This window comes from Protopterus annectens, chromosome 8.part0, assembly GCF_019279795.1.
Source record: "Protopterus annectens isolate FY-2018-M chromosome 8.part0, PAN1.0, whole genome shotgun sequence".
Lineage (NCBI taxonomy): Eukaryota > Metazoa > Chordata > Ceratodontiformes > Protopteridae > Protopterus > Protopterus annectens.
Window position 1 is genome coordinate 595,804,660 of NC_056741.1, and position 18,735 is coordinate 595,823,394.

Here is an 18,735-nt window from a genome sequence, read left to right on the forward strand (position 1 = left end):
CAATACTCTTGGCCAAAATGGACTCGCAAGCAAGGGTTATAAGTACCACATACACAAAGCCACAAGACCCATGGAAACGAGCAACCCAAAATGTCCTCCACTTTCCAAAACTTCCCCATCACCTTACGATTTTTCTTAGATGAATGCCAGGTTTTCACACCAGTTTTCTGTGATAAAACTTCTGGAAAGATCTGTCTTCTACAGACTGCCCCCCCTAGGGTGAATGAAATGTGATAATACGAGGTAGTGCCACCTGTGCCAGGGACAGTAGGGCAGTGCATGTTTAACATATACCAGCATAGCTAGGTGGAGTTTTGCAAAAAGTTTTACGTCACTTGACTATCCCCACTGATTTGTACAGATGCTTGTGTTAAAGATGCATCTGTAAAGTTGCTTGTGTTAAAAATGCATCAACAGTGGGACCTGCTGGACAAGGGAGAGATGTTTATGTATGTTGGACAGCATTATTATAACTGATTAAATGTACACGTTTTATAAACGAATTCTGGAAGGAAGAGGTTAATTTCAGTCCAACTAATTTTGAAAAATAGATTGAAAAATAAATGCGTTTGTTCAAGCCACAAAGATTTTTATTTTTACAGGTTTGATTGTAGCCAGACAAAAATGGTTGGGAAAACCAGGACTAGCAATCTTACTGTACTGCCCCCTTGGGGACAAACTAATTGCTACCCTGGAAGGGTGGAAGTTATTGAAATCGTTTTATAGCTTTCAGATGCTGCAAAAGATCTTAGCAAAGCTCTGGGTGTGTACTGTATCAGAGTCAGGTGACCAGAGGTGATGTCATTCTGTACCCAGCTCTGAAATGATTTCCTAGACATTAGTGAGGTATTCCGGAACTCTTGCAGCATCACTTTTTCAAAACCTGACAGGAAAGATCTCTCACAGATAACTCGCACAACCACACACCTCATCTTGGTATATAGTGGATAAGTCGAGTATTGTTTTTCTGCATCTGTGTGAATCTATCCAACTGCATTATTTTTTATAGCTCCTGTGACTGAAACACTGGTGTTTTCATGTTTTTTCTATTTTGTTATTTAATATCTCTATACCTTTCATTAATGCTGGTGTTTTAGAGAATACTTTTTACATCTTAAGAGTACTTATGCTTACTTTAGTGACACTGTGGCCAATCCTGAAAGCCTTGCTGCTTTGGTCAAACTACCATTTGCATTAGTATTAATTTTACTCAGTATAACTGGGTACCCTTGTAAGAGCCTTAGAGCAGCTGATCAGTGGCAACGTAATTAGCTTACAGTCTGGGTAGAGGGGGAACAGCTTATAAATCTGACAGCCTTTCCCAGAGGAGTGTGTATGTGGGCGCGTATGTACATGCGGGTGTGCGTATGTACAAGCGTATGTACATGCATATGTACATGCGTATGTACATGTGCGCGTACGTGTGTAAATCAAATATCCAAGTGTGTGTCAGCTACTTGGAACAGGAACAGAAAGCTCCAAAGTGGTCAGTGTGGAGTCTTGTTTGGGGCCTGGAGAGAGAGAGTACAGTCCCAAATCTGCAGGGAGCTCCCTGTGTGCTCTTAAGGGAAATTGTACTTGGTGCAAAGAGCTGCATCTGAAAATACTGTGTGCAGCCATTTCTGCTCCTAGTGGCAGTCCCTCACCAGTGTGAATGGTAAGGATTGAGGCTCCTTGATTATTGGTCTGGAGGAGGGACCATCACAAACACAACATGGATGAACCCATGTCATGCTCTAGGGCAAGATAAAACAAACATTTAAGAATTCAAGTGTTTGTGGGAGATTTACTTATCAAATATCACACAGTTAATGACCTTAACTGCGAATTCCTCTGAAACATTCAGAATTATGCTTAATACAGTTGAGATGAAAGAAATCCCCTATGGGATTCTTTACTACCATGCCTCAACTGCTACTACTGGAAGCAGGCCATCAACCTGAGCTCTCCCTTGCAAGAACGATAAGATGGCACCCTGTCAATATACCAACAGCACTAATAGGAGGGGTAAAAGCCGTGGAAGTCGTGCCAGCTCCAAGTAAGGTATCCCCTAATAGGAAGGATGCAACAGGGAGTCCTACGGTGAACAGAAACAGTGCTGGAACTGGACAAGGTGTTGGGTACCATGCAATACAAACTAAGCACAATCTCAGAAAATTCCTCTTTAGGGCACAAACAGCATGATCCTCACAATAATTTGTGATGAAGATATTAACAGCAAACAGATACTTTTAGGAGAACCCACTTCACCTGTCAATTAAATTACTGAAAAATGATGTGCTTGAAAGAAAAATTTAAGTCTTCACTTTTTAATAGCAATAACTTACCAAGTGGGTCAGAGCTTCGCCGCCTCCTCATTGCTGGCAAGTAATCTGGTGAAAGTAGAACCTTGAAAAGGCGTTCAAATGGATGGCACTGCACAAATGACTGCAGTCCTCGTGCATTCAAACATAGTGCACTAAAAACATTTGGAAGGGAACCCAGGACCTCTCGAGTGGCAGGAACCTGAATACAAACAGCACCATTAGTGACCTAAACAAATAAATGTCATGTTCACCAGCAGATGAAATTACATTAGAACATCCAGACATCCAAGAAATCTTAAATTGATGAGGAAAAACTGATAATGTTCCACCATTAAGGTAACACCTTATCTTGCATGACCACTTACATCCAATGACACGTGCTTCTCTGCATAACGAAACTAGAATGCAGGATGTGTATAAGAAGCAAATGAAACCTGCAAAAAATGTACCAAAGACATTACACATTCGACATTATATAACATCTCATCTAAAATAGGTACTTAATACTTCCATCGCTAGAAGTTCACCTGATCTATTCCAGGGATGGCGAACCTATAATTCTTTATATATTCATTTATTTAAAAAAATCATCCAGTGCAATCATGTCTGCTGCTATATATTATAAAATTAAAATAAAAATTAGTGATTTACAAAAGAGAAAATGATACGTGCCCTGATAAGTGGGCTTAAAATAGTGCACCAAAAAAATTACCCCACTTTTAATAATTTTGAATTGGACTGAAAAAATACCCAACAGATTGCATTTTATTTCATTATCAATTAATGACCTTGTTTTTGTTGAGTTTTAACAGACAGATGCAGGGCCACAGCCACATATTTCTTGTATTTTTGTTCAGTTTCTTTGGTAATTCTGGTGATGGTGAACCAGTGGCGTAGCCAGAGTTTGTGTCCCTGCGGCTGACTGAGCCCCCCCCCCCCCGAAAATAAAACATAATACACATCACAGTCATACAAAAAGTGAAAAGGATGGTACTCGCATCCATTAAGAGATGCCTCACCTTTGATACTGGAGTTGGAATCCACAAACTTGTTTAATTATGCAAAAGCATATCCTTGACACACTAGTGAATTATTTTCAACAGTAACCCCTCCATTAGTTTCTATCCTTATGCACAAGCACTAAAATGGCAAATTATTTTGCTTAGTGGTCACTTCAGCAGTCTGACAATGTTTGCACAATCACTTCACTGATACAAAAATTATTTCCCCAAGCAGCATCTTCATTAGTATGTCCAGGTACATACATGCACCAAAATAAGAAGTTATGTACTCACCATAATGTTCCATCTGAGTAGATAAACTTCATTTGTCAGCAACCTGTGGGTATCGGATCCGACTTCGGATACAAGCCGGCAGTTTTCAACAGCTTAGATCAGAGCTCCTAGCTCCTCCCTTTACCCATATACCCCTGCCAACCCTGACTTGACCTCAGATCAAGTTTGCCCCCAAGCAGCAACTGCTACAGATTTACCAATTTCAAAGGTCATCTCTGAAGACAACAAATGTGAATAATCGAAGGTCATGGGGTAGGAGGGGGGGGTGGTTGCTGACAAATGAAGTTTATCTACTCAGATGGAACGTTACCGTGAGTACATAACTTCTTAATCTGAAGTAGTTAACTTCATTTGTGCAGTAACCTGTGGGACAGAGTCCCCAGCTACCTGAATCTTGGGCGGCCATCATGAAAGGATGTTCCGGAGCACTGCAGAGCCAAAGGATGCTCTCCCTCTGGATATAATATCCAGCTTATAATGGTTGATAAAGGTAGGAGATGAGGCCCAAGTGGCAGCCAAACAAATATCATCTAAGGAAACCCTGGATCTAAAAGCAGCAGAGGTAGACATAGATCGGGTAGAGTGGGCACGGACTCCCTGAGGCGCGGGCCGACCAGAACTTTCATAAGCCAAAAGAACACATTGCGAGATCCATCAAGACAACGCAACTTTGGATACCGGATTTACCCAAATTCATTTTTGGCAAAGCAGACTTTTTCAACCCCCTGCTATAAAGCCCACTTTAGCGTGCTTTTGCGTGATTTAGCACGGAGTTGCCCATAGAGCACCATCGGGCAGCGCCGGTTAAACAAGGTTAAACTATTTCTGGCTCCGTAAAGTCTGCTTTTCAATTTTTCCCTTAGAACTTCTCTACTTGCAATCTAAACAGTCTATTCTCTATCTCAAAAGCTCAGCACTTGCTCCTAAAGCATTTTTATATAGGTAAAGCTCAGCACTTGCTCCTAAAGCATTTTTATATAGGTAAAGTACTTGTATACTAAACAAAGTACTACATTAGCCTAGAATCCCCTTGAGTACCCATTTCCCTATAGGTCCCTTCTGACTTAGTTACACAGCAAACTTTATCACTTTTTCTAGCATGTCGAAGGGTCAGTTGCTATCGCCCTCTCCTGTTCAGCTGGTAAATCTGGGCATCTTGAGGCAATGTTACAATTGCCTCATGTACACAGACAACCCACTCCTTCTCCCACAAAACACAAATACATGTGAGAGATGCAACTATATAGCCAAACTGGAGGCTGAGCTCTCTCAACTCAGGACTGGCAAGACCAGACAGGAGGAGAAGGAAACCACGCACACCACAAACCCAGTTTCACATAGAACTATCACAACTGCAAAACAAACACATAAACACACAAAGACATACTCGGAGGCACTGATCAAAAATCTACCAAAACTACAGAGGCCTCCAAAGCAGACACCCAAGCAACTGCCACCTCAACACGTAAGACATGCAACACATAGTTCTCAAAGTCAATGTGCTAAACAGTCACAGCCCTTAAGGCCAAACACAATGCCAGACACACTTGTTATAGGTGACTCCATAGTCAGACACACTGACGTCCCACTCACCAGACTGAACAAGGAAAAGATCACAGTAAGCTGCCCGTCAGGCGCTAAAATCCGCCACATAACACAAGCACTCAGGTCACTCCACAGCAAGTACAAGTATGACTCAGTCATTGTCCATGCCGGTGTGAACGACCTGAGACGTACCTCCCTGGACTACATGGAGAGACAGAGGAGCTCTCAGATTATGTAGCCCAGGCCGGTATGACCCTGACCCTGAGCAGTATCCTACCCTCACCAAGAATGATGCCACAATACAGAGACAAAATGATCAGCTTTAATAATTGGCTTAATTACTGGTGTCATTCTAAGGGGATCCAATGTCTGTCTGCCTGGGATGACATGCTTGACAAGCCACGCTGCTTCGCAAGGGACGGCTTGCACCTGTCACCCCTGGGCTTTCAGATATTGGCAAAGGCTCTTGCCACCCCCATAGTGCCTTTTTTAGGCAAGGCTCAAATGATAAACCTACCGCCCTAGAAAACAAAATGGAGAAAAACTAAGGGTAATACTGCTCAATGCCAGAAGTCTAAACCTCAAGATGCACGCCTCAAGCCCTCCTCAGTATGGAGAACATCGATGTCTGTGCTGTGACTGAAACCTGGTTCAAGGCTCCTGAGAGCACCCCAGCACTATCAGGTTATACCTCATATCATGCGTTCCGGCCCCAAAATCCGGACCGAACCACAAAAGGAGGGGGAGTATCCATATTCATAAAGGATACCCACACCTCCAAGTTAGTGGCAACGCATAAGCATCGGAGACCATCCAGGTGCAATTAACCATAGGTAAAACTGCCCTACAGTTTGTAACATGCTACAGACCACCTTCTCAAACTCAGGAAACCCACACAGCCTTCCTGAAGACACTGGAGAGTATGAATGTCTCTCCAAACACCATCATATTGGGTGACTTCAACTACCCAAACATAGACTGGGAACATTACTCAAGCCCCAACACCCTAGCCCAAAGGTTCCTTGAGTTCATAAACTCAAATGCTATGGAACAACTAGTCACCATTCCCACAAGAGGAGAAAATATACTAGACCTGATCATCACAAACATGGGGACAAAATGCTCCACACCGCCGGTATATCCCTCATTGGTGAGATCAGACCATAAATTAATCTCAGTGGAGATCCACATCCCGCCCCACCCCAGCAAAAGACCACAGTGAAGAACTTCTCAAAAGCAAACTTCACACTTCTTAAGACTGGAGTGGTATCCTTCAAGGCCCCCGAGCCAGTGGAAACCACAACCCACGCTGCTGAAACCCTTACAAATGCCTTCTACGAGCACATCCAGGAATGTATGGATCAAGCAATCCCTAATAAAATCAAGACCCTTTCCACCAAAGGCAGGCGCCCGGTCTGGTGGACTCCAGCCATAAACAAATTCTACAACAAGAGGAGAAAGCTACTACATGACAGAGCAAAATCCCTACAAGGGAAGGCATCTCTGATCAATACTAGCAAAAAACTACGATAACTCATAAAATCATCCAAGGCCAACTTTGAGAGAAAAATCGCTAATGACACAAAAGACCATCATAAAGCCTTCTTTAGCTATGTTAGAAACGTGGGTGGAAACTCCCAGATATGCTCAGAATTAGTCCAAAATAAAAAAATCACTGAACCCACAGACATTGCAAACATACTGGCAGACAGGTTCAGTGCAAATTTCTCCCCTCCCTCCCCCCCAAAAGGAGAAATATCTATCCCACCAGAGTCTAGCCTCCCAAACATCTCAGATGCCCAGGTGAGAGCTGCTCTCTCTAAAGCAAAAAACACAGCATCAATGGGACCGGTGTCCCTGGCTGTGTGCTACACGAACTCAATGAGGAACTAAACCCACACATAAGGCTGCTGTTTAATCTTAGCCTTACTACAGGATACGTACCCAATGGCGTACGGCAACTGTGGTCCCACTCCACAAAGGCGGTGCTTCTACGGACCCTGGAAATTACCGCCCCATAAGCTTGACTAGCCTTGTCTACAAAGCTATGGAGAGGATCATAATGGAACTCATAAATAAAGACATTGGGGACCTACAGACACTGGATCCTACCCAATTTGGCTTTGTCAAGGGCAGATCCTGCCTCTTGAACTTGGTCGACTTTTTCGAAACAGTCACCAAGGCCATTGATGAGGGTAAGGCAGTTCACACAGCCTACCTTGACCTAGCAAAAGCGTTCGACAATACCCCACTCGGGCATCATAGAAAAGCTCACCAGCTTAGATGTAAACCCATATGTCACAAGATGGGTTGCAAACTGGCTCAAGGACAGAACACACAGGGTTAGAGTTGCTGGTGCCATGTCAGACTCTAAGCCGGTCACGAGCGGTGTCCCACAGGGCTCAGTCCTGGGCCCAACTTGTTCGGCATTTATTTTTCTGAAGTGCAGGCAAACATAGGGGGATTGTGGCTGACAAAATTTGCAGATGACTGCAAACTGGGCACCATAATTGACACTCCGTCAGACACAGACATCCTCCAGAAAGGTCTCATAGAAATGGATAACTGGTGCCAGAGCCATGGCCTTAAGCTAAATGCCAAAAAATGTATAGTCATACCCTTTGGGAAAAACAAGGTAACCCCTAATTACCACATAGGTGGTAATCCATTAAACACGGAAGAAGTTATCAGGGACCTGGGGACCCAAGTTGACAGTAACCTCTCTTTTGACACTCACATTGCCAAAGTGGTTAGGAAGACCTTCTACATTGCCCACCTGATCATGAAGGGATTCACATCCAGATCAGGAGAGGTCATTGTACCCTGTACTCTTCACTTATCAGACCAATGATTGAGTACAACGCCCATTCGGAATGTACCTTACCAGACACCTGCAGCAGTTGGAAAGACCCCAAAAGTTCCTCACCAAAAGGATAAAGGGGCTCAAACATATGTCATACGATGCCCGACTGAAGAAACTCCAGCTCTATTCAGTCGCATACCGTCTGCTCAGAGGTGATCTGTGCCTGACATACAAGGCCATGTCCAACCTGGAATTAATGGACATGCTCCACCTCAAAAAATCCAAATCCACCAGAGCCACGAGAGCAAGAGACTTTAACCTTAACACGGATATAAATAGGACGTGCTGGAGGGACAGATTCATCACCCAGAGACTCCCTACACTATGGAACAGAATCCCAGTCCATGTGAGACAGAGCCCCTCACTGACTGTTCAAGAGAAATCTTGACGAGTGGATGGGAGATCGTAGATTTACCCCGGGAATCATCTCTGTATCACTGCTGGACAGAGGCACAGCAAACTAATGGGTATAGTATTCTCATCCTAAGGGGTGGTGAAAGCCACACACACTGGCTAGGCTTATAAATGCCCTAGGGCAGATAGCCTAGTATGAACTGGTCGGATTGCCTATGACCAGATGTCCTGTGAATATAGAATCGAAGTTGTCTATGCACATACAAAGAGTGTAGCTTGTATTCTCCTTTGTTGTGATAGTTGGGAAAGAAAGAAGACTGGCAGATTAATGGACTGGTTGATATTAGATTCGGAAGCAACCTTAGGGAGAAAAGGAGGGATTGGTCCCGAGGTAGACTCTATCCCTGTGAAGGTTAGATACAGGGGTTTGACACAAAGGGCCTGAATTTCAGAAACTCTTCTAGCAGAGGTGATGGTGACGAGAAAGGCCATCTTCCAAGACAAATACTTGAGATCCGCTGAAGCTGCAGGCTCAAAGGGGGGAGCTGTCAAAGCCTGAAGCACCAACGACAAATGCCACGGAGGTACCACTTCCTTTACCGGAGGTCTGAGCAGGAAGGTGCCCTTCAGGAAGGTCTTGCACAGCTCTGAAGTGATCAAGGGACACAGATCATGTCCGACATGGTAATGAGAGATAGCTGCTTGTTGAACCTCGACAGTGGAGCAGCTAGCTCCCTGGTGAAATAATCCTGATCAGAAGTCTAGCACCGCAGGTAAAAGAGCTGTGAAGGGATCCAAGTTTTGACATTCTGCCCAGATAGAGAAACGTCTCCATTTGCTACTGTAAACTTTCCTAGTAGAAGGCTTGTGGGCTGCAACTAGGATAGCTTTGACTGGGGAAGAGATGCCAGGAGTTCTGGCTAGGAGTGGAACTGGAGCAGCCAAGCTGTGAGCTTGAGGCTGTCCAGGTTCGGGGTCGGGAGACCCAGAGGGTGGGAGATCAGATTCAGGAGGGGATCTAGAATCAAAAAGGATTCACCAGATGAGACCAAAGGTAAAGAAACCAGGTTTGACGAGGCCAGAATGGGGCAATGAGGATAATCCTGCTCCCCAACCGACTGGCTTTCTGTAGAAACTTTAGCATCAGGGGGAGAGGTGGATAAGCATAAAGCAGACCGGGAGGCCAGGCATGCACCAGAGCATCTCTCAGGGATTCCCCGACTTGGGGAATTAAAGCGAAATAGCTGTTGCATTTAGTGTTTGAGGGAGAGCGAAAAGATCGCAACAGGGCTGTCCCCATTTGGCAAAAATCTGATTCGCTACATGCGGATTGAGAGACCACTCGTAAGGAGAAAGGATGGTGCGACTGAGTTTGCCCGCCAGAATGTTGGACCTTCCCAGAATGTGCGTTGCGATAAGAAAACTGTTGGTGGAGATCGCCCATTCCCACACTCTCATGGCCTCTCGACAGAGCGGGTAAGACCTGGTTCCCCCTTGTTTGTTGATGTACCAGACAACCGACATGTTGTCCGTCTGGATCGCAATTGTCCCTACAGGAAGAAGGTCCTGAAGTGCTTGCAACGCTAACAGCACTGCCCTCATCTCTAGGACATGGATATGCAAAAAGGTCTCCGTATCGTTCCACGTGCCTTGGATAGTTCTGCCCGAAGAGTGCTCCCCCCACCCGAGGCGAGAGGCGTCCGTGGTCACCGTGGCCAGGGGAGGGGCCATAGAGAAAGGGCGTCCCGTGTGGAGATCCGGAGATTGCAGCCACCACACAAGAGCCCTCTTTGCAAGCCCTGTTGAGGGAAATGGGATGACTCAGAGGATAGTGAAGTAAAGACCACTGGACTTGGAGGGTCCATTGTAAGACCCTCATGTTCAGAAGTGCCATAGGTAACAAGTTCACTGCCGCTGCCATTGAGCCTAGAGCCCTCAGGACCAATTCCACAGGAGTAGATGAAGATAGAAGGATGGACCGCACATGAAACCTCAGGGTTCAAAATCTCGCTGGGGCTAAGAAGGCTACAAGATTGATTGCGTTTAACCTGGCCCCGATGAAATCTGAATCGGGTCGGGGTAAGAGCAGATTTGTCCATATTTACTGTGATCCCTAGCCAGGGAGCAAGGCAAAGAAAATAATCCCTGGCTGTGCAGAGTAGATGCCTTGTCGAGGTGGTCAGGAGCCAGTCGTCCAGGTATGGGAATACCTGTATTCCCTGGAGCCTCAGGTGGGCTGCTATCACTGCTAACACTTAGGTAAACACCCTGGGGGCTGAGGTGAGACCAAAGGGGAGAGCCCTGAATTGGTAATGACTGGCCCCTAGCCTGAAGCGGAGAAACCTCCTGGATTGTCTGTCCACTAGAATATGATAGTACGCATCCTTGAGGTCTATCGAGCACATCCAATCGTTCCTCCCATAATAGGGGGAGAACAGATTGAAGAGTGGCCATCTGGAACTTTTCTTTGGTTACTGAAAGGTTCAAAAGGGAGACATCGGATTGGTCTTTAGTCCTCAGTCTTTTTTGGCACCAAAAAGAGCCTGGTGTAAAAACCCGATCCGAGCTTGTCTGGGGGGACGTGTTGGATGGCTCTTTTTTCTAGGAGCTGCCAGATTTCCGCAGCTGCGACCTCCCTTTGATCGGGTGGGACATCGGGGAGGTGTTTGGGGAAGAGGATCTGGTAACCTCTGGATATAATACGAAGCACCCAGCAGTCTGTCGTGACGGACTCCCAAGCTGCCAGGTGCCTCGAGAAACGTCCCCCGACTGTCTCAACAGTGGAGCAGTCGGGCAACCCTTCAGGGCTGTTGCGTGGGCCGGTGAGAGAAAGGTTTTCTGGACCCAAAGTTCTTTGGGCCCCCTCTGCCTCTAGGGCAGCGTCCTCCCTGTCCTCCTCTGCCACGGAAGGACTGGAGGTCCAGAGCGGACTGGGACTGTTGCGACTTCCGGAACCACATCTTTTGTCCCTTTTGGTTCTTGGAGAAGGACCTCTGGGGAGCAGAGAAGCAGACACGGACGGCAGACGTCTTCCCGTCCTTTTTTGCTCTGGACCAAGGTGTCGCGAACGGTCTTCCCAAATAGGGCAGAACCATCAAAAGGGGCATTTGCGAAAAGCGCCTTAAAGGGTTCCGCGAAATCACAATGCCGGAGTCAGGCCTGACGCCTCATGATGAGACCTGTTCCTCTGGCTCCAGCGGCTCCGTGGCATGGGATAAATACCGCATAGAGGTATTGGAAATGGACCTACGAGTGGCTATACGGGTTGAGTACAACTATTTGTCCTCGCCGACATGGACTCCGGGGGCGATGCAGCGTATTCCTTAAAATCCCGCTGTAGCCGAATAAAGTGTGCCATGAAGTTCAGTGACCTCACCGAGAAGGACGCTGAACTAAACACCCGCTTCCCTAAGCGGTCCATCGCTCAGGACTCTGTGCCCAGGGGTGAACCAAGGGGCTCTCCTAGGCTAGTTCCCTCTTAGTGGCCACCGCCATCAAGATGGCATCTACGGGGAGACCCTTGCTCCAATAGGGCCTGTCAGCAGGGGGACTGAGGATCCTGTCAGGGCGCTTCCGGGACTGGCTCTACAGTGTCCGGCTCCTTCCACGCCCTGGTGGTAATCAGGCCCACCAAGGGGTCAGCCGGAGGGGACACCCAAGAGGTAGAAGGGCCTGCTTCAAATGCCTCCAGGAACACTGATTCGTCCCAGGTTGGCTTTGGGGCAGACCACCCCCCTCTGATCCTGAGCATTTCCATGATGTCTCCAAAGGGGACATCCTCGGGGGGTGACCTTGGGGAGCCTTCCCCTCCTCCAAATCCCTGTCTTCGGTCAAGGACTCAGGGGTGTCCTCCTCTTGCACTTCCGCTTGTGGGGGATCTCCTCGGGAGGGGGGGGGGTTGTCCGAGGAGGCCTCACCAGCAACATCCTGTTCCAAGGGAACGACCTGGGACAAGCAGGCTGTTCCTGGGGCCGGGTGATGGAAGTCAGACCCAACAGAGAAGGAGTGTGGGGCGGAGCCGTGGCAAGGACCGGGGACCTGGAAGCAGTTGACAGAGCCCTCTCCACCACGTCGAATGCAGAGGGAGAGCCGCTCTCTCTGGGATCCGAGAGCGGGCCCTCACTCGGATCAGACAGGCGGATCGGGGTCAGCAGACGGCCCAGTATGCTCAGACCTGGGCGGCGCCAGAGGCATACTGAAACCCTCGGATCCGAGAGCTCGGATCTGACAAATATGTACCAGACAGGCTCGAGAGAAGAGTCGGCACCGACCCACCCCCGGTTCCAAGGCTGCCTGCTCCGAAGGCTCTGAACCCGGGAAGCGGGACGGCGAAGGAGCTATCGGGGCAAAGAAAGTGGCAGAGCTTCCCCCCGGAGGGGGGGGGGCAGGAGCACTCCCATCTGCAGTTGGGCTTGGAGGAATCTTCGCATCATCCGGTCCAAATCTGCATCAGAAAGGCTGCGAGTAGATCTCGATGAGGCCACCGAGGCGGGATGTGAGCGCCGCCTCGATGACCTCGAAGGAGATCGGGTCTCCTCCTCCTCAGGGCCTGGTGAAAAACAGAGGGACCGGATCCGAGAAGGAGGAGAACGGGAAGCCCTGGAGGGAAAAGACCGCTTAGCTGGGGGAGCCGAAGCAGAGGCCTCGGCCCTCCACTTGAGGTGCTTCTCTCTTCTCTTGTCTTTCCTGGCCTCCCTCTCCTCCGGGCTTACAGCAGGAGGTTGAGTCCTGGCCGGGGGGAGAGAGGCAGGAGTGGCCGCCGCCGAAGCTGCGGTGGTAGCCACGGTAGGACTGGAGGCCGAAGCTGAATCTGGGGGCAAAAGACCCACCAGGATCAGCTTGGATCTCCAGTCCTTAAGTGCCCTGGGGTTGAACGCCGGGCAGATGGAATACCCAGAGGTAAGGTGTCCAACCCCAAGGCACAGAACACACCGAGTGTGGCCATCAGCCGGTGAAAGCTTATTGCCACACACGGTGCACTTGGAAAAGATAGGTTTTGGGGCCTCCGACATTTTAAACTAAGGAGGACACACGCTAGGCCCCAACACATGCACACAGACCATAACGAACCGGCGAGGGTGAGGGAGGGAAAAAAATTACAACTAAAGAATAGTTTAAACTAAGGTTAACAGGTAAAGGGTCTAAACACACAGCACTCACACTAAAGATGAAGAAAAAACAAACATTTTCCTAACTTTCTCACAAGAAAATCGCTAAGCACGGAGCTCGAAAATCCAGCTACTGTCAACAAGCACGGCAAACTAGATCTGGGGTCAGTCAGGGTTGGAAGGGGTTTATGGGTAGAGGGAGGAGCTAGGATCTAAGCTGTTGAAAACTGCCGGCTCGGATCCAAAGTTGGATCCGATACCCACAGGTTGCTGCACAAATTAAGTTAACTACTTCAGATTGAAATATTTCCCGAAGAGACCCTCTTCACTAAAATGTCCAAGTACAGTAAGCACAAGCACCAAAATTCAACATCTGCTAAGCGACCCTTTCAGTAAAATGCAAATCTTGCTATGCACTCTGTTTATTACAATAAATCAATTACTTAAGTACTTCTTTCTTTATATTTGTCTTCTCTGTCCAGGGTTCCCGCTATTTACCCGCGGTGTTCCTCATCTAGGTGTGAGACTGCATAACAGATCAAGGGCTTCCTACTGACCTGCTCCGTGTGTGTGTGTGTGTGTGTGTGTGTGTGTGTGGGGGGGGGGGGGGGAGGTGGGTGGCGTGCAACTTAGCCAAACAGAAAGCCACCACGGCACCACCTAACTGAAAAACAACAGCTGCTCAGAAGAAAAAAAAACAAAAAGGCAGCTTATCGAATGCCGCCCAGCCTTTTCACCCCCACTAGCTAAGCCGCTGTGGTGAATGCTGGTGTTTCACCCAAAATGTGGCGTGTCACCTTTGACATACGTGACAAACTGTACTTGTGTGAAAAACATCCAGCTCAGCTACTCTTCAGACAGAAATGGTCACCAAGAGTTTAAGAGGTAACCATTAACCCATCATCCTTGGTGCAGTCTGCCAGAATGTAGCATAAAGCAAGGGTCATAAAGAAAATGGAATAATCTGTCTTAACACTTTGCCATTCAAAATGTATCTGACGGAACCTAACCTAGAATCTCATACCATGCCCATGCAGTCAATGGTGAAAGTGTACACTTAATACCAGAATTAGCAGCACTGATAATCAGTTGAAAGAAGCAAAACTAACCTCTACTGGCACTAACAAAATAAGTGTTTTGTTGTTTTCGTAGGAGAAATTATATAATTAGAAACCAAAGGCTATCAGTAACAAGAAGTTATGTACTCACCATAAAGTTCGATGTATGTAATCCATCTCACCTCACATTCTTACCCGTGGGTTCGGAGCCCTACTAGCTCGAAGTCTCTCATTGGCTGGGCTAAGCAGGTATCCCATGGTGCACTGCTCCATATCCCCAGATCTAGTTTGCTGCGAAAATCATTTGTACTCCATGCACACATCACATCCATATAAAGAATAAGAGAAGCAAGGAACTCTGTAGATGACAACCTAACCTCCAAATCCTCCAGGAAGGGGGAATGTGGGAGGGTAAGTAGAATGTGAGGCAAGATGGACTACATACATCGAACGTTATGGTGAGTACATAACTTCTTGATGTTATGTAGTCCTATCTCGCCTATATTCTTACCCGTGGGACAGCGTCCATAGCACCTACATCCTGGGTGGCTCACAGGAAAATACTCCTGAGAACTGTGGAGCCAAAGGAAGACCTGCCCCTGGAGACCACGTCCAATTCGTAATGAGAAACAAAGGTGTGAGAAGCCCAAGTAGTTGCAGCACATATCATCCATTGACAATCTGGCTTGGTAGGCTGTGGATGTAGAAACAGCCCGAGTAGAATGTGCCTTGACTGGAAATGGCAGATTTTTACCTCCTGCTTGATAGATGAAAGAGATACACCTGGCTATCCATCTAGACAGTGTGACCTTGGATACTGGGGACTGCAGCAGTGTGAACACTCTAACATCTACATTTATGGTAGGTACAAAACTGTACTATGTTCATCATGTTACACTGCTGCAGTCATCACACTTGGGTTGAATCCCAAAGCTAAGGATGGGCGGTGGAACTAAACAAGGTTTGGAGAACCTAGTAGGCCCTGCTGAACTGCAGTGGCAAAGCCAGCTCTGGTTTTAGAATATAGAGTAAGTGACAGAGCTTGGTGAAGGTGTGCACTGAACTCCAAGTTGCAGCCTCCAAAATATCCTTGGTTGGTACCCCTCTGAGGAAGGCGGTTGATGTTGCTGTAGACCTGGTGGAATGGGGCCTAATGTTACCAGGTACAGGTTACCCATGGTGTGTGTAGCAGAAACGGATACAATGTCCTATCCATTTTGAAATGGTCTGTTTTGAGATCGCCTTTCCTTGTGATCCTGCAGCATAGGATACAAAGGGATGGTCAGATTTTCTGAAAGCCTTAGTTTTATCCAAGTAGTAACGTAATTGCCTGTGAAAGTCCAAAGAGTATAGGAGCCTTTCCCCTTTGTTCTGGGGGTTTGGATAAAAGGCAGGCAAATGAATGGTTTGGTTTAGGGCCACACTGGATACCACCTTTGGCATAAAGGAAGGGTTAAGTTCGTAAAGCGACTCTGTCTTGACGAAAAATGATGAAAGGCTCCACTGCCATTAGGGCCTGTAGCTCTGAGACTCTTTGTGCTGAAGTTATTGCTAGCAGCAGGGCAGTTTTCCATGACAGAAACTGTAAATCAGCTGTAAAAGCTAGTTCAAAGGGCGGTAGTGTAAGTTTTTCCAAAACAAAGTTGAGATCCCAAGTTGGTGTTGGTGCTCTCCGGGGCGGTCTTATGTTCATAGCCCCTCTGAGGTTCTGATTAGTAATGGATGTGAAAATATAGGAGGATCCGTGTTGTATTGAGCTGAAATAGCAGAGGCGTGGGTCTTAATAGATGAAAAGTCCTTTGTGCAACATCTCAAATATTTTAGAATCCGAGGAATATTTGGGACAAGGGGGTTTTGGCCTTTAGCCTGGTTCCATGCGCAGAATCTTTTCCATTTGTCTGAATAGGCTTTCCTGGTGCTGGGCCTCCTGGCCTCCAGAATGCCATCCACAACAGCTTTAGAGAGAAGTGTTGACTTTTTGTTTAAGTAATTTGCCATGCAGCCAGATTTAAAGTCTTGAGCTGGCTGTGTAGAATCTGATTATTTTGTTGAGCGAGCAGGTGAGGAATTTGAGGTAAAATCCATGGTGGGCCTTGAGCCATGTTCCTTAGTATTGGATACCAGTGTTGGTGTGGCCAGTCTTGAGCAATGAGTATCATTTGTGGCCTATCTAATCTGGCTTTCAGCAGCACCTTTGCCAGAAGAGGCAGTGGAGGAAAGGCATACACTGTTAATGTTTTCCAACTGAATGAGAGGGCGTCCACTTTCCGAGCTAGTGTGTGGTATGTCCTTGTGCAAAATTTCCGTAGTTGGTAGTTTTGGGGGGTGGCAAACAGATCTATGTCTGGGCTCCCCCATTTTTGAGTTATCATTGCGAATACTTGTGGATCTAGTTTCCACTCGTGAGAATCTATGATGTTTCTGCTTAGATAGTCTGCCAATGTGTTTTTCTTTCCTAGCAGGAATTGCGCTTGCAGTTGAACTTGATAGGTCAGTGCTGTGTTCCACAAGGTCATTGCTTGCCTGCATAGGGGGTAGGAATGTGTGCCCCCTTGCTTGTTTATGTACCACATCACTGTGTTGTCCATCTTTATTAGTTGTCCTGGATGTAGGAGGTCCTTGAAAGCTGTTAGGGCATTTTGTACAGCTAGCATCTCTTTTTGATTGATATGTAGATGCCTTTGATCTGCAGACCATTTGCCCTGAATACAGTGTCCTGCCATGTGTGCTCCCCAGGCATAATCTGATGCATCTGTTATTGTTTGCCTGGCTGTGGGTAAGGTAAAAGGCTGACCCTTGCTGGGGTGACATGTCTGAGCCCATCATAGAAACTCTTGTTGAAGGCAGGGAATGAGTGGTATTATTGTTTCCAAGCTGTTGCTGTGTTGAGTCCATACGCTTTTCAGGTACCATTGTAATTTCTTCATATGCAGTTTTGCATATGGTAGTAGTATGCAAGATGCCATGAATCCCAAGGCCTGCAGAATTTTTCTTGCAGGGAGTTGGGTCTTTGTTGCCATCATTTTGTAGTATTGAGTCAGTTGTCCTTGCTTGTCTGGCGTGAGAGAAGCCATCTGGGCAGTTGTATTTAAGCTGGCACCCAGGAATATTATGTCTTGTGAAGGCACTAGTTTTGACTTTTCGTTTACTGTGTACCCTAGGGAACTTAATAGGTTTTTGACAAACGCCAGATGCTTTAAAAGAATGTCCTTGCTTTCTGCTTGAATAAAGGTATGGATATATCTGAATTCCACTTTGTCTGCAGCATGCAATTACTGGTGCCAGGCATTTTGTGAAGACCCTGGGCGCTGTAGATAAGCCAAAGGGCAGTGCAGAGAATTGGTAATGGGTTGAACCTGCTATAAATCGGAGGTATCTTCTGCAATTTTGTCAGATAGGGACATGCAGTTATGCCTCCTTGAGGTCCAACGTTACTAGCCAAGCCTTCTTGCCCAGCATGGGAAGAAGTTGCTGTAGTGTTAGCATCTTGAATTTGGGCACGTCCAGATGTGTTTAGAATTGAGAGGTCCAGACTGGGTCTCCAGGCTTTGTCCTTTCGGGGAACTAGAAAGAGTCTCGAGTAAAATCCTTGTCCTTGCTACTGAGTAGGAACCTGTTGAATGGCTCTCATGTCCATGAGAGCTGTAATTTGTTTTTGAGCATCTGCCCATTGATTTGGTGGCAGGTTTGGCATTCATTTTATCCTTGGTATAGTGTGAAAGTGGAATCTGTATCCTTGAGATACAATATTTAGGACCCATTTCTCTTTTGTGATGATGTGCCTGTTGTCTGCAAAAAGTGCTAGTTTTCCTCCCAAGAGAGCTGCCAAGAGGGATTTGCTTGACAGTCTGAGGGGTAAGTCATTGTGTTTGTCTTGAGACCTGTTTTTCTCCTCCTTTCTGGGTTGTGGCACCCCTTTGTCGAGGCTTGTAAGAGCAATGTGACTGACCACTGCCCCTTGGGCGTCTGTATTTGCCCCTCTGTGGTCTGTCAGAAGCTGGAAAGACCCAGTTTTTTGTTGGCCAATTTCTGCTGAAATGAGGGGGATGAACCTGTAAAAAAAAATCCTATACCGTCTGCACAGATTTTGCCTTATCCTCCATTTTCTTTAAAACCTCTTCTGCTTTTACACCAAGTAAAACATCCTGCTGTAAAGGTGCATCCAATAACTTTGCTTTAACATGATCAGGTAAAGTTTGTTCTTTT

At 46.8% G+C, this 18,735-nt stretch overlaps 1 protein-coding gene across 1 annotated transcript in view; it reads right to left on the bottom strand.

Annotated features, from left to right (window-relative positions):
• HUWE1 (HECT, UBA and WWE domain containing E3 ubiquitin protein ligase 1) overlaps nucleotides 1-18,735 on the bottom strand; it is a gene marked incomplete in the record, with an annotated part of 5,008,559 nt that overhangs the window by 3,415,888 nt on the left and 1,573,936 nt on the right. The window contains 1 exon segment of the mRNA XM_044079288.1: nucleotides 2,328-2,505. Coding sequence (XP_043935223.1) covers nucleotides 2,328-2,505 — 178 coding nt within the window.